General features: G+C 32.4%; 1 protein-coding gene across 1 annotated transcript; it reads right to left on the bottom strand.

Moving 5' to 3' along the window:
* Positions 1-6,903: 6,903 nt before the first annotated feature.
* On the bottom strand, positions 6,904-13,234 carry LOC108758305 (uncharacterized). Its single transcript, XM_018503183.1, has 5 exons — positions 12,787-13,234; positions 11,682-12,096; positions 10,876-11,111; positions 9,388-9,709; positions 6,904-7,208 (listed from the first exon to the last, which is right to left on the bottom strand). Exons 2-4 carry the CDS (start codon positions 11,729-11,731, stop codon positions 9,423-9,425), a joined length of 573 nt encoding a protein of 190 aa, XP_018358685.1. The 5' UTR covers positions 11,732-12,096; positions 12,787-13,234; the 3' UTR covers positions 6,904-7,208; positions 9,388-9,422.
* Between the last annotated feature and the right edge of the window lie 2,603 nt (positions 13,235-15,837).

Below are 15,837 nucleotides of genomic sequence, written 5' to 3' on the forward strand. Positions count from 1 at the left end.
ATAAATGGCATTATTGCCTATTTAGGCTATGTTCCAAAATTCACTGCCAGTGCTGAAATTGTATAGTATACATAACATAAACTGTAGATTTTCAGCGCAGGCAGTAAATTTTGAAATACAGCCTATATTAGTTTTGGGATTCATTTTGTCGGACACTCATTCTTGTTTGTTTTAAGAAAAAAGTTAATTAATGCAATATTCAATAGTATTATGCAAACTATTATATCATACGGTAGAAAACATTTTTTAGTTTGTATTCATGTTTCCTAAGTTTTGTTTTTAACTTTTGCAAGAAATATAATTCAAAAATGTAGTATGGTTGTAGTATCGGCGACTTTTTTCTACCTTTGGAACAAGAAGTTACATTGTAAGTAACTCTCAGCAAACTTGTTTATAACCATGAATTATTTTAGTCAATAGACTTCACATGCGATAGCTTATAAAAAGAATAATGCGATAGAATAGGTAAATGGACTGCAAGTATGAAATGTCGCTTAAATGTAGAGAATGTCGTCAGAAATAAAAGGTTATAAAGAGAAGTAAAATCATAAGCTATAAAATTGGTGCCGTCCGGCGAATGCTCTACATCTCGGAAGTTTATAACTCCATTGTGCCATTGTAGATAAGGAAATATCTAGTAGAAAGTGACGACACCCTCGAGGGTACCATTCGTCGGAAAAAGAAAATAATGTGTCTCCTCGCGCGAATTCGTCCATTTTCGCGCGTAGGATATTACAAAAATTTAACAATTTCTTCTACTTTATTTTCGCCCTCTGATGCTCAGATATACGGTGCAAGATCTTTTCAGACTTTAGAAAGTCCTATATATTACATTCATCTAAAAATTACATAAATATGTCAGAATGCATTTGAAATATGTAATACTATAGATTCAATTCTCTTGCCGCCAGAAAAATTTTAAAAAGATCTTTCTTCTAATTTCGCTTCTGAATTTACTTGCTTATGCGATTAATAACAAAGCGCAGATTAATCGACATAAATCTTTTGAATACTGTAGGCGATAATAATAGCGAACTGTTATATAAAATCGTGGACTGCAGTAATTATAAATGTAATAGAGGATTTATTAATTTTAACTTTAAATACTTTTGTATTAAAGCTATATACACAAAACGAAAGATGTTTTGTTAAAATATTTGAAAATTTATTTAAATAAATAGATATTTAAAAATTTAAAAATAATTTTGTTAAACTATGAAAATAATTATGTAGGATGCTCTAGATGATTGTCAGAATGTTCAAACTTTTTATAATATGCTCATCAAGCTTGAGTTTCCTACATAATTATTCATAATTTTTTATTTTTTCCTACATAATTATTTTAATAGACCAACAAAATTATTTAGAGCTATATCTATTTAAATTTTAAGTACTTCAACAAAATTGTTCTTTCCTTATACACAAATATTTATATATAGGTATACTGTCAAAATAATTATGTAGAACGCTCAAACTGATTGTTAAAATATAAAAATTTTTGCAGCTCATTATGTTCGAGTTTCCTACAAAATTATTCATAGTTTTATTTTCTCCTACACATAATTAGGTATTTTGATGGTCCAACAAAATTATTTTCAGATTGATATCAGCAAAATTGTTTTTTCCATGTAAAATTTTTATATATTGAAGTTATAAGCTAAACTTTTATCGTTTTGTAAATTAAAAATCAAACGTACGCCCGTGGCAACACGTTTATTACTACCTAATGACCAAAACCATCTTAGTCACGCTTTGGAACGGTAAACGAAACAGCCGCACGAGCGGCTGCAGGCAAATCGGGAAAGTGTGATCGGAGTTGACCAGGGAGGGCAGAGGACCCGCTGCCTCGTAAACTAACGAGATGTCGAAGCGGTAATGCCGACCATAATTCGCGACGAGTTACGAAGCGAACGGCCATGTCGTGTCACGTAGTCGTGCGCTTCGAGATGGCATAATTGGTATATAAAGTAGAAATTAAGTTGGTAGCCGTTCTGTGCGAGTGAAACTCTGTGTAGGAACCCGCGGGAGGATTGCTCGGGACTTGGCTCGACTGGCGGCAATCGCATTTTGTTATTGCCTTGTATTTTCGTTGGTGCGTGCGTATGTTTTCCACGGACGGCGCTTAAATTACTATAAAGAAATGCGCAGCGGTAAAATCGCGAAAAATACGACCGAGTGCGATAAACGACGGCGCGGTGGTGTTAATAAGCGTCGAAAGAAATATCGATGGGGGGCGAGATTATCGGACGCATGTCGCGGCCAATAAACCGAGCAGATTCACAGTAAGCAACATTTGTACAAAAAATTATTTGTCAAAAATCATTTATGGATACCTTTTATAGATAAAAACAAGACTCCGCCAGATTCCTCCTAATTTTTTAATCCTTAGTACACGATAATTTTTTGATCTTTTACCACACACGATGAATTGTTTGTGTTCCGAGTTAATTTTCATCATTTTTATAAGTAGATATTTAAAAATTATTTACATACTTCAACATCTTTAAAAAGTTTTTACGTACTTAAACATCTTTAGAAAGTATTTATAAAGTTAAAAAGGAAAAGAAAACGATAGAGACCATTTTAGTTTAATGCTCCTAACATTCAAAGAAAAAAAATGCTTACGACTCGAATGACCCAATTATATCGTATATGGTATACTTATAAGGGTTAAATCAGTATCTAAGAAGACGTATGATGTCGACAAACTGAAATTTTGGCGCTTTGATGTATGAAAATTAGAATTATAAAAATGTAATATTCGCATTTATTATTTGGTATGATATTTCGTATCTACAAAATTGGAAACCGAAATTCGTTCGAAATTCTACGACTTTCAATTCCCTAAGCTCATCCAATCTTCTCAGCGAAATCCATTCGCGTGTGATTCGAAAATCGCAACACGGTTATGGAAGAGAGTGCGAGAGAGAGAGAGGGGGGAGGGGGGGGGGGGGGATGGAGGAAAGGGAGACGAAGAGGAGCACCGAGGTTGCACCCTCGTAAAGTAACGAAACGTCGAAGTGGTACCGCGCTGCATAATTTCCGATGAGTTACGAGGCGTGCGCCCATGCCGCGGGTTCGTAGCTCGTTGCAATCGGCATATAAAGTAGAAATTAATATGGCGACGGAGGCGCGAGTGTCCCGGTAAAATTTTGAAAAAAAATTTACATCCGGGCCGAAGACGCGAAGAGAGATCGAAAAAAGGAAAACGATCGAGCGTTGTTATTACCTCCCGGCTGCATCACCTTGCAATCATAACGGCACATACACGCGCACGTATGCGTACTAGTGCGGAAAGGAGGGAACATATAAACATCCTTACTGTATCTCCGTGGTAATTAGCACCGCTATCACGACGCATTTCAATGTAAAAAGTCTCGTGGAATGAAGATGTCGATCGGGTCATTTTATCGCACACGTTACGTAATCGTAGCGATCGAGAGTGATGCTCGAATCGACGCAAGAAACGGGAGGAGAAACTTATTCTACCAATAAGTAGATTACTTTGCTAATAGGATCATAATGCAACGTGGTTATATACTTTCTAAATCTGAATCAGTGCATAATCACTGATATCAGTGCCAAGTATGTCACTGGTAATCAGTGAATTAAATCTTTATTATGTGTTCTAACTAACCTTATTTTAGTACTTACATTCAATGAATATGGTATTGGAAAATTGAAATTAACGCGTAGATATCAGTATTTTAGTTATGTAATGCTCAAACATTCTTCCTTTTTTAGTTGAACTTCACTAATTATCACTGTCAAGTATGCCACTGGGTAATTAGTGATTATCCACTGATTCAAATTTAGAGAGGAAGATTTTATTTAAACAGTGATAGTTTATCACATAATATATGTATATTCAAACAAAATAAAAAGTAATTAAAAATGAATAATAATAGGTGTTACGCGAAAAATAAGATCAATAGATTAATTTATTCTCTGAAAAAAGACAATAGTAAATTCTGTAAGAATGTGATAATTAAAAAATTACTCAGGAAACAAAAATTTTATAATTTAAATAAATCATCAAATACTTGCATTAATATATTTACTATTGCTGCAACATTTTTCACATAAATGTTTAATTTTTAACACACAATGCATCATAGAAGGCGTGGTTTAGAAATTTGACGGTCAAACCGATAAGCCATTCCAAAATCGCACGGGTTTCGAACGAATTTCGCACGGTGAAGTGGAATGCTTTATGCGTACTGCGCTCGTGCGGCTAAAATTAATCTAATACGACCATAGCACGCATCACGTTCTTTTTTTTCATAGCGATTCTCGTGCCATGATTGCACGACTTCATGTATAAACAGATTGAACGATGGTGCTATTAGCGCATTGAAATAGGCCACGCGATAGTAGTACCGACTATTCGTGCCAAAATCGTAACAGATTTCTTTCCGTGTAGACAACGTCAAGAATTTATATATAATAAACAACGTATCTGTAGTAGCATAGTCTAAGATCTTCTAATATTAACAAGTTCCAAATGTAACTTATATGTTTATATCTACAATGAGTTAGAAATTGAGAGAAAAATACAAGATATACTATATTCTCTTTGTCGTATTTCTAGATATTAGAATAATACGATTTTAATTTCCTCGTGTATGAAGTATACATATTTTCTCACACATTTGAAAAAAAACAACAAAGTGACGGCGGATTTTGCATTGTCCATATCAATAGTGAGCTTCATATTTTAAACATCGCTTGTTCTAGGAAATCCTTTTTTCTACGTGAAAAAATACTCCCCATAGATTGCGTATCTATTCGTAAATCGGAATTCTGCTGCTTTGAACGATTCTATCTCTCCTTCCGTTTCGACGTTTCCGCAGAGGAAGACCTCTTTTGCGCTCTTCCGACGATTACCATCTGTAACGACGTATTTTGGGATCCTCCTGTTACCGGTTCTGACAAATTAGTGTCCCTAAGGATTAAACGTTTCCGTCGTAGACATCTCATCTCGTCGAGCTTCCCATTCCCGTAAGAGTTATGCATTTTAATGACTTACCGCGAAAAACTTTAACTTTACCAACACGCAAAAAAAAGGAGATGAATTCAGCGCGAAATCACGCTGTGCGTATCGCAAACTTGACTTTTACTTGAGGAACAACTTTTGTACCCTGCGAACCTCATTTTATCGTTCACTGGCTATAATATAAGGGCACTCAATTCGATTAAGAAAACAAAGGTTCGGCTTTAGAAAACGCGTCTCGCTTACTGCAAGAATGTATAGCCGATGTGCAAAAGCAAAGAGATAGATAATTATTTTATATATCGTCTGACGAGCGTTTTTCGATCGTCTGCGAGGAAATAAATTGCTCTAACTACACACTTTATTTACATTTCCTAATATTGTTATTTCCTTAATTAATCAAAATGAAAGAAAAATTATTGGTAAAATGGCATTACATTTAAATTCCTTATAAAAAGTAAACTGATTTTTGCAGGATTTTCATACATTAAATATCTTATTTTACAAACTTTAATTTAACTTTATATTCTTTTAAAGAAAAAAATATGAAAGTAAGAAGGCAATCGCATCACGTTGAAATTTATATTCTTTACTCTGTATCCCCATCTTACTTTTATCAATAAATGCGCGCATTTAGCATATAATTTACGTTTAGAAATATTATAACTGATACTACAGAATCTTAGGAAATCAATATGGCAATTATCGATAAAAATAAGGTTTAAATTCTTATAGAAATTTAATACTAGCCAATGCTAAAAAACAGTAATTAATTACGTATTTTATTACGAAAAACACTATTGTTCAGTATTTTTACTATTCCAAATAAGTAATTAATTAACGTCTTTTAGTAATAAATTGGCCAATATTAAATTAGCCAGTATTAGATTTTTGTAAAAAAGAATATAAACTTATATCTTTGTATTATAATAACATTCTCATTTTGAAATTTGCATATTTTTATTCTAAATCATTTATCAGTTTAGTTTGTCACGATTATTTGTCCGGTGTATAAATTTTAAAGAAAATGACAAAAGGGTCAATTAAATAATATGTCTCTATCAATGCACATTTGCGGTTTTGTCCAATTTTACTGTAAGATAATAGAGAATCTAATTTTACTGTAGGGTAGTAAAATTTCAAGGGCTAATGTTCGACGGACCCTACCAGTTTACGCCCACGTGTTTTGTGGTCGTAGTCACGCGTAGACAATGATCCCACATCCATTTAAAAAAGAAAGGCCAAAAATCAACCGAAGGACCTCGCACGCAGCCGAAACTCATGTGGGAGTATCTCTTTTCGAAGTGCATAGGGAGTCTCGTATTACGTGTTCCTTTGTATGCGTATGTAAATCTATCGGCAATGGCGTAGAGATGACTGGCGAAAGGAAAGAAAGTAGGAAGAAAGCTCGCGTTTGACGATCGTAAACCGCTACAACTTTCGTTTTTATTCGTATGTTCGAGTAATTCAATATTTACGAGTAAAAACATCTCTTTAAAGTATATGTATGTACATTTTTTTGCATACTATTTTCCATTTTGTTTTTTGTAATTTTTTAGCAATTCACTGCTTCTAATTTCTCGCAATTTACGTAGTTTTGTATTCGCCTAGGGCCTAGGAAATGCCTTTTAGCGCTAAATTTATTTACATGAAAATAAAATCGTGAAAATTGCATAGTGATGAGTGTTACTTTATGACGAAACATGAAGGAAAATAATGCGGTGTTTTTGCAGCCTTTAGTGACATTTACGAGCACGTTAAAAAATTCTATAAATATGAATGTCGCAGTTAAGCCGAAATAAAGCACATTCTCGCCAGGCGATTGCAGACATATCAAAAACATAAACATGATATATACATATATATATTTTTACAGATAATAGCATTTACAAATATAATTATGAGTTGAGTAACGACATTTTTATTGTCACATATAGTTTTGACGCCATTGCATGAAAACATATATGTATATGTATGTCACATATGTACATATATTCTGTATGTGCGTCGAAACGCAAATGCGGTACCCCACCCATATCCTCCTTTGAAAATTTCGTAGTCATATATCGTAACAAATGATTCTTTATTGGTCAGACCTCTTTCTCGTGCAAATTTATGCCCGTTTTTTTATTCGTCACTTTTCTTCGCCTTTCTCAATTGAAACGACCGCTCTTCTCGGTACTTTATATTTTATTATGGTTAAATGATAGGTTTCCTGTATATTAAAAGACACACAATAAGGCCATCCTTTAAAATTTGCAGCGCTTTCATAGAAATGCATATATAAAATGCGTGAAAGTATTCAGTCATATCATTGTAAAGTAAATTGTCATAAATGCGTTCGTTTATTAAATATCCTCTTTAGCAGAAAACGCTGAATATACTCGTAGATAATAAAAAGAACAAAAATTTGTACGTAATTTTACATGGTAATTATAATTTTTAATTTTAACTTTGTAATATTGTGCGCATTGAAAGAAAAAAAATGGTTGCAATTAATATAATTTAACTATAATTTATAGTCATTTTCGATGCTAAGAATGTATTTTCTTTGGTAGAACTAAATTTCTCTCAGTTTTGAAAGAAATAAAAGTAAAAGAATGATATACAGACAATAAAATCAATTTTATTAAGTAATAGATAATCAATTTTACTAAGAAGCACATGAAAATGTTGGTTTTTATCAAGAGGTTTTAACGAAGAAAGGCTTTATTCGTATTGTTGCCAAAGTACACAAGTAGGAGAATTTTCTTTGTCATAACGAGTGCTTATTCAGCTGAACATACATAGTAAGAAACCGCAAGAAATGAATATCGATATTGATACCGCAAAGTCTCTATAACGTCATATTATCACATATTTTAATTTGTTATTTCAAACGCCCTTTTACAAAACCATAATAAAAAATTAACTGTATTTATTCCGTCAGTTTGCGCAACTTGATAATCGTGTGACTTTCCCCACCGCATAACTCACGATTTTACTGTTGCACTTTACGATCGGTTTGCGTTCTCCGACAGATAACGATATTCCAAGAAGCGTGCAAAAGTGCTTATCAAACATCTTTCGCCATTATTGGTCTTCTTAACACCACACTGAGTGGGAAAAACATATTTTTCTGACAATGCATCAAATTCTAATGAATAAAAATCTAACAGTATTTTGCTTTTTGTTTTCATAATTTCTCTTACTATTTATTTTGTTGTCTACAAAGGCTTGAAAGTAGCTTTATTTTTTTCTAATTAGTTTATCAATTAGCTTAATTTATGCAAAATTTTAATTCTTTGTTGCCTGTAGAAGGCATACCTTTCGATCTCGCCGCAACTTTTGTATGTTTTTACATATTTGATAATTGATTTATATTACGTATTTAGTATCGTTATATAAAATTTGTGTGTATACGTGAATAGCAAAAAATACGTAATTATTTTGCGGTAAATATAAGTTAGAAATAAAAAATCAATAAAAATTAGCACTCTTTTTATAAAAAATTCATGCTGAGATAAAAATGATAATAAATTAGGAGCAGATTTCCAAAATACATTTTGTCCAAAATTTCCTTTTTTTAGTTAAAGAAGTTTAGTGTTCAATGTTAAAAGATTCATATTTTAAACTACTCTATGATGTTCTGAAAGCATTTCTACACCATCAATTTATGTGCTGAAAAGAATCTTGACATTCGAAGTAAATTACGTCCTTTACCTAGAGACAAACAAAATGTTTAATATTTTTAACAACTGTTTAACAATTTTATTGAACGTTTCACATTTTACTGATTGCAAATTATTATTTTCTGCAAGGCGCGCGCAGTTTTCTTATGGCTTTCTTTCTCATTTCCTAGAAATTATAAATTTTGGACAAAACGCATTTTGAAAGTCTGCTCCTATCCTTAAATATACCTTCAAAACCTCTACCTATATTAATGTTCGCTGATTTTAAATCTGCACTCAGAGAGTTGACAAATTTTTATAAATGGCAATCAAAATAACTATCAAGACATATTAAATTCTGTTATATATTAATGAAACATAAATTCTTAAATATCAATACAATCAAGTAATGGCTTAAATTCGAAAAATAATAATAAGATATGACAAAGTTGTCATATCTTATTATTATAAATTCTTAATATTCTTAACTTTTATATACTTAATATTCTTAATATTCTTTATAATTTTTAAATATTTTTACGTATAAGATTTTACACGTAAATAAACAACAGTTAATTCTTTTCAATTTAGCTGCCATATTAAATATATCATTTTGATTTTTTAAATTTTGACTTAAGATTTGCAATCAGCCTCAAAAATTCCTATATACTAAAATTCAGCCAAATACAATAGAAAAATAGAAAAATTTGTGCAATAAAGGGTTAAGCAAAACAAATTGTATACCGTAATATAGAACATGTAAACAAAAACGTATTGTTTTATTTACAAGAGGAATATTCAGGTTGAGCATCTGGAGCTACTTCGAGCTTTAATTTCCAGCAAATTCTCTCCATAGCATTAGATGTTGAATTGTAAAAAGTCGCTTCATGCTGAAGATATTTCCCATCATTTATATCTATAGTAGTATTCACGTACGGTTTTCCGTCTAATGTATAACCAGATTCGGTTTTCTTTATCATACTAATACCATTTACAGAATTGATTACGACGTTACTGCCGCCACTACTTATTACTTGTCCATTTGTTATTAAACGTCCTTGTCCATCTGCACAAAAAATTTTCGTTGCATACGTTTTATTTTCTCTTTTCTTTACGTTTGCTTTACGTTGATTATACAATCAGCGCATGACCAATCATCAATCAATGTAATTATTGAAAGAAATTTGATATTTTATTTGGGGAAAAGAGAAATTATTTTAAACAAATTGTAATTTAGTTAATTATCAGCAGTAGTGTGATATTACAGTAGAATTTTGTTTGAGCCAGCAGTGCAGCTTTATGACACCCTATATAATACCGGACTAATTGCTTTTAAATTACAATGTCATCAATTGTCGGACCGGTCGATTTCAAGCGGGTATTATGGCGATTAAATTTTTATCGATACTAATCGCTGATGATAACGCTATTTGATTCGATACTCTCATACCTACGTGCTAATTGCATAGATAAATGTTGCACGAAATTAAACGTCAGTAACGAATTATCGAATCGAATGAATGGGAAAAGAATATCGGCTGCCTTGAGACTTAATATAGAGAATGCTAAGTGTCTGCTATGTATCACGGCCAATTGTGAAAGGAACGTCGACTACGCAGCGAATAAGATGCAATTTTGGAATCTCCGTTTCTTTATCTTTTGTAACGATAAAGTATATCGCTAAGCGTGAACTATTATGCAAACGCGAAACTTCTCTCTACCGCGTGAGTGCGAGAAATTTAAAAAACTGTACTTTTACATGTTATATTTAGATATCGATGCTCCGAGATTTTTTGAACGCGAAATGAGAGAAAATAACTGCATTCGAATCGAAAATATTGATTCAGATGCTTGAAAAAAATATTGGATAAAATTATGAATAATGTTAAATTAAGCTAAAAAATATCAATGGTAAAGTATAAATATAAGATATAAGATGAAAAATTCATCTATTTAGTTTTGTGACACACTTTGGTATATGCATAAACAATTGCTATGATTTCTATTATATCCTTTGGATTTATTAGTTGCATAAAAAAATATATAAATAATGCAAAGATTTAAGCGATTATGTTTTTTAATTTTTTGAACTTTTCGATTATTCATTTAAATTAAACAAAAATTGAATTATGCTATTAAGTGTATGACTGTTCAATTTTTATTACATATTGATGCAGTTCTTAAATCAAATAAACATCAATAGATATTGTAAAATATTCTGTAATAAATTACCTTTTGGTAGATTCCTGAGTGTTTCGTCGACTTGCGCGTTGACTTGCGCAAGTGTTTGTTGCACCGAATTCTGTATTCGCGCATTCAAATTATCTACTTGCTTATTCAAATTCTCTGTATTCCTATCCAAATTTTCTATATTCCTATCCAAATTTTGTAATATACGATTCACTTCTGTATTGATACTGCTTGTAAGATCGGTCTCCCAATTAGGGGCAGCCATTCCCAGATAAGCACTGTAAAATAAAATAATTGTATCAGGAACTGTCAGGAATCAATGATAAATTATACTCTTCGTTTATTTGCCTAGACGTATTCGCAATCGTGGTAAACTATAGTTCGCGCATTTATAAAACGCGATGATTCATACGCGCTGACCATGAATAAATACATGCATAACGATAGTTAAATTCTGTTATCATTTGCGCAGACACTAATCACTCGGCGCATTCAGGAAATAGTTCATTTTTATATTCATAATTGTGGTTTAAAACTGAATCCAGACCAAGCAAATAAATACACGAACAATTCATTTCAATAAACGTGTGTCAAGATATAAGTTGTCCGTTCGTATTTGCTGGCACTTGTTTGGTTAGTCTGGATTCTGCTCAATTTACGAGACCTCGAGACAGACATCAGTCTCGATTGCACAACCGGCTGTTTTTCGAAATTCACTGTTAGTGTTGAAAATTTATAATACACGTAACGTACAGTATAGATTTTCAGCGCTAGCAGTAAATTTGGAACGCAGCCTTCTTGCTGAATGACTGGAAAGAAATTGATTATCTTCATCGAAAAGAACTGACCTGGTCAACAATGAAATAATTAATATGACGTGACAGACTTTCCTGGCCATTTTCGTCCAAAGTACTCTGGATCCCCACGGGTTGATAGACAAACTAGATGGGAAAGTGGAGCCGTTCTTTCCTCCACGTAAGTGCGTATAGCAGATCCGGTTAGATCACGTCGTACACAAGCAGATATCGTCTTATTTCGCGTGCACCGGCGATCGGCAATATTGCACCTAGCGTTGCTAACGTTCTGTCGCTCCACGTCGTTTCTCTGCACTTATATACACAGACGGACATTCCCGGGTTATCGAAGCTGTAACTATACGTGCGTTACCATGTACGTGTTCATACACTCGACGACCGAACAAACGCGAAGTAGGAGAAAGAGAATCCTTGCGGAATTGTTGGATAACTTCATAATGAGATGTTGCTGATAGCAGCGAATGGGAAAGAAATCATAAAAAATAAAAGGAAATCGTTAGAGCAATATCAATAGCTACACGAACTAAAGAGAATAAAAAGATCTGATTTAATAATTATTAAAAAATTAAAAATAATATTAAAAATTTATACATATTATCCTCATTTCTACCAAATTCTATTTTAATATTGTGCACATTATTAACATTATATGTTAATCCTTTATTATTCTGGTGGAGAGTTTAGACCCTTTATAAATTCGCTAGAACTATGAATGCTATATATTTATTTATATTGTTATATTTAATATAAATGATTTCACGATTTAAAACAATTATTTTGCTTTTTTTTCAACTAAAGAATATATAGAATATTATATTAATTTTTATTTAATTATAAATCATGAAGAAAAACTATGAAAATTAAGATATAATATTGTTTAACATATGAATGTATATATAGATATAATGATTGCCGAAAGTTTCCGATTCATATGTAACTTTATGATGATTTTCACGCAATTAATTACGTAAAAAAAACTACTCAAGTAATGTAGAGTTAATACGAAATACGACGTACTACATACGGTGTATAGTTTTTTATATGATAGATGTATTAATAGACACTTTTTTAAATATAAAATATTTTATAACATATTTTAAATATTAATATTACATTGTATATAATAAGTGCGTGTTACTATTTTTAAGTTAAGCGACATCGTTCTTCCATTAGAGAGCACAACAATGACGTTCATTTTTTTTTTTAGAGTTCTTTAATCGTCCTGATCTGCCGCATCGATCATCTTTCCGATCAGACACGGACGCTAAAAGGATAACGCAAGGTGTCGAGTCGAGATAAATCGTGTGTATCAAATTTCTCCCAAATTTTGCGGCCCTCGGCGACCGTAGCGCGGAAGACCGAGATGCGTCGGTGAGATTTATCGCGATGCCTTTTTGGACCACTGTAATTTTGCAAGATGATCGCTAGCGTAACCGCTTGATATATCGAGTTCTCGTTACATTTCTCGCCACAAGAAGAATAACTTTTCCTCGATGGCAGTCAATAAATCACACGTGAGCACGTATCTCAGGATTGCAGGATTATGTGGCCGTCCGACTACAATATAAACTTGAATTAAAGATTTAAAGCGATATAAAATAATATATGTGATGTAAGATGAACACCTAATGCAAATTAAAATCTTCCGGAATTAATTAATTAAAGAAATTTTAAATGTTCTTCATCAAATAACGATTTCATTTTTCTGTACTTTTTTTGAAACAAAAATAATTTTTTTTTAATTAAACGTTTAATTTAAAAATTTTATTTTAAATGAAGTTATTAAATAATCAAATATATATATAAGTAATAATACTAGGGGGATTCTAAACTAATTACTCAGTGGCATATTTAGCACTGATAATCAGTGAAGTTCAACTAAAAAAGGAAGAATGTTTGAGCATTACCTATTTAACTAAAATACTGATATTTGCACGTTAATTTCAATTTTCTAATACCATATTCATTGAATTTAAGCACTAAAACAAGGTTAGTTAGATCACATAATAAAGATTAGCTAGGTTAGGGATATCACTGATTCATTTAATTCACTGATTACATGAACATGGCGGCACGTATCATTGCTACCGGTGTTTACATAAAACCGATAGTGCCGGGACTTCCCCCTCCTTCCCCGCGCCAATGAGTACCTCCCGCGCCCCGCACCCCCCTTAGAGGACCAGGGTTAGAATTCCCCTAGTATTATTACTTATATATTTAAACTTTTATTATTTGAAAAATCGAATAATTAATGTGTAATAATTAAAATTTGCCATTAATGATGTGGCAGCCAAAAGTTTCTGGCTGATAATTAATTTATTATCTTGCTCACAAGGAGAAAACACAACGGATTTGTCATGGATTTTGATTTCCCGGCACAAAAAGAAATCTGCTGGAGTATGGTCGGAGAAGTAAGAAGAATGATTCAAAATGGTAACGCAACGCTGACTCAAGAATTACACGTTTTGAATCAGAACCTCAAGTAGGACACAAAGTCATAATTAAGTCATAATGATATCATTGAAGGACGTCATCATGACATCATTTGATATTTAAAAATGAACTTAAAAATAAATTTATAACAACAAATAAGATCATAATAATACTCTTATGATTTTATTATGATTTCTATGTTCTACTTGAAACTGTGTGACAAGACTTTAGACGATATCCAAAGACGATTTTTCACATCAGAGTTTTCATAAGCTGTATGAACGTCATCAAAAGTATATTGTCTCTATATTGGGTGATTTACACGAGGCAACTTTATTCGCTTAAAGCAGCGTCTAGTGAAGTTATTCAGATATAGGCCACTATTCATAGTCGATTCTTATTTCAAGACCGTCTTAAGTAATGTTTTAAGACGCTAATGCAGCCCTTTGATTGGTTTGTGACTTCTTAAGACCGTACTTAAGACGGTCTTGAATATAAGCTCTGACTATGAATACCGGCCATAGAGACGATTTAGATATCTAATGACGTTATACAGATTTAGAGAGAGAGGAATCCAGCGTCTAGAAAAAGTTTTTAGTAGCGAATTCGCTAGACGCTGGATTCCTTTCTCTCTCTCTCTCTCTCTCTCTCTCTCTCTCTCTCTCTCTCTCTCTCTCTAAATCTGAATCAGTGAATAATCACTGATATCAGTGCCAAGTATGCCACTGGTAATCAGTGAATGAAATGTGAGATCCCTAACCTGGCTGATCTTTGTATGTGATCCAATTAACCTTGTTTTAGTGCATAAATTCAATAAGTATGGTATTGGAAAATTGAAATTAACATGCAAATATCAATATTTTGGTTACATAATGCTCAAATATTCTTCCTTTTTTAGTTAAACTTCACTAATTATATGCCACTGAGTAATTAGTGACTATCAATTGATTCAGATTTAGAGAGTTTGTTAGCGACAACATACCTAATTGTGACAATACTTCTTTCGACGCTTGTTGCTAGTTTGTCGCTAACTTCGTGCGCTTCTTATCGCTGGCGATAAACGCTTCGATTTTTTTTCTTTCAGAGCGAATTTTTAAGTCATAAAGCGACTTCAAAATTTTAGACGCTAGCTAATAAAAAACAAGAGTGTAGAAAAAGCTTTTATCAGTAAATTCGTCAGCGTATTCGCTAATGAAAGCTTTTTCTACACGCTTGTTTTTTATTCGCTAGCGTCTAAAATTTTAAAGTCGCAGCGTCGAGTGGTCGCTTGACGACTTAAAATTCGCTCTTCGGAAAAGGAAAAATCGAAGCGTTTGTCGTCAGCGATAAGAAACGCAAGAAGTTAAGCAACAAAGCAGTATTCGTCGCAACTATACGCTAACAAGAAAAAACCATTGTCTAGAAAAAGTTTTTAGCGAACTCACTATGACGTAACTAGACGCTGCTTCAAGCGAATAAAGTCACTCCGTGTAAATCATATATGGGAGGAATTACTTTGAAGAATAATATAAGATCATTTGTATATTAACTAAGTGATATTTATTTTTTCATTAAATTTACCAAACTTTATTGTCACACTACGAATACTGTAAAAAATAAAATGTTAATTTTAAATTAAAGAAGTATAGTGGATTTTTCGGGACATTAAAAAATGTTAAAATCAACATATTAATTTAAAAATTTTTGAATGTCTATACGTCTTTAAGTTAAAATTAGCATTTTATTTTTTACAGTGTGTGTGTATATATATATATAT

Source organism: Trachymyrmex cornetzi, unplaced genomic scaffold, assembly GCF_001594075.2.
Source record: "Trachymyrmex cornetzi isolate Tcor2-1 unplaced genomic scaffold, Tcor1.1 scaffold156, whole genome shotgun sequence".
NCBI classification, from domain to species: domain Eukaryota; kingdom Metazoa; phylum Arthropoda; class Insecta; order Hymenoptera; family Formicidae; genus Trachymyrmex; species Trachymyrmex cornetzi.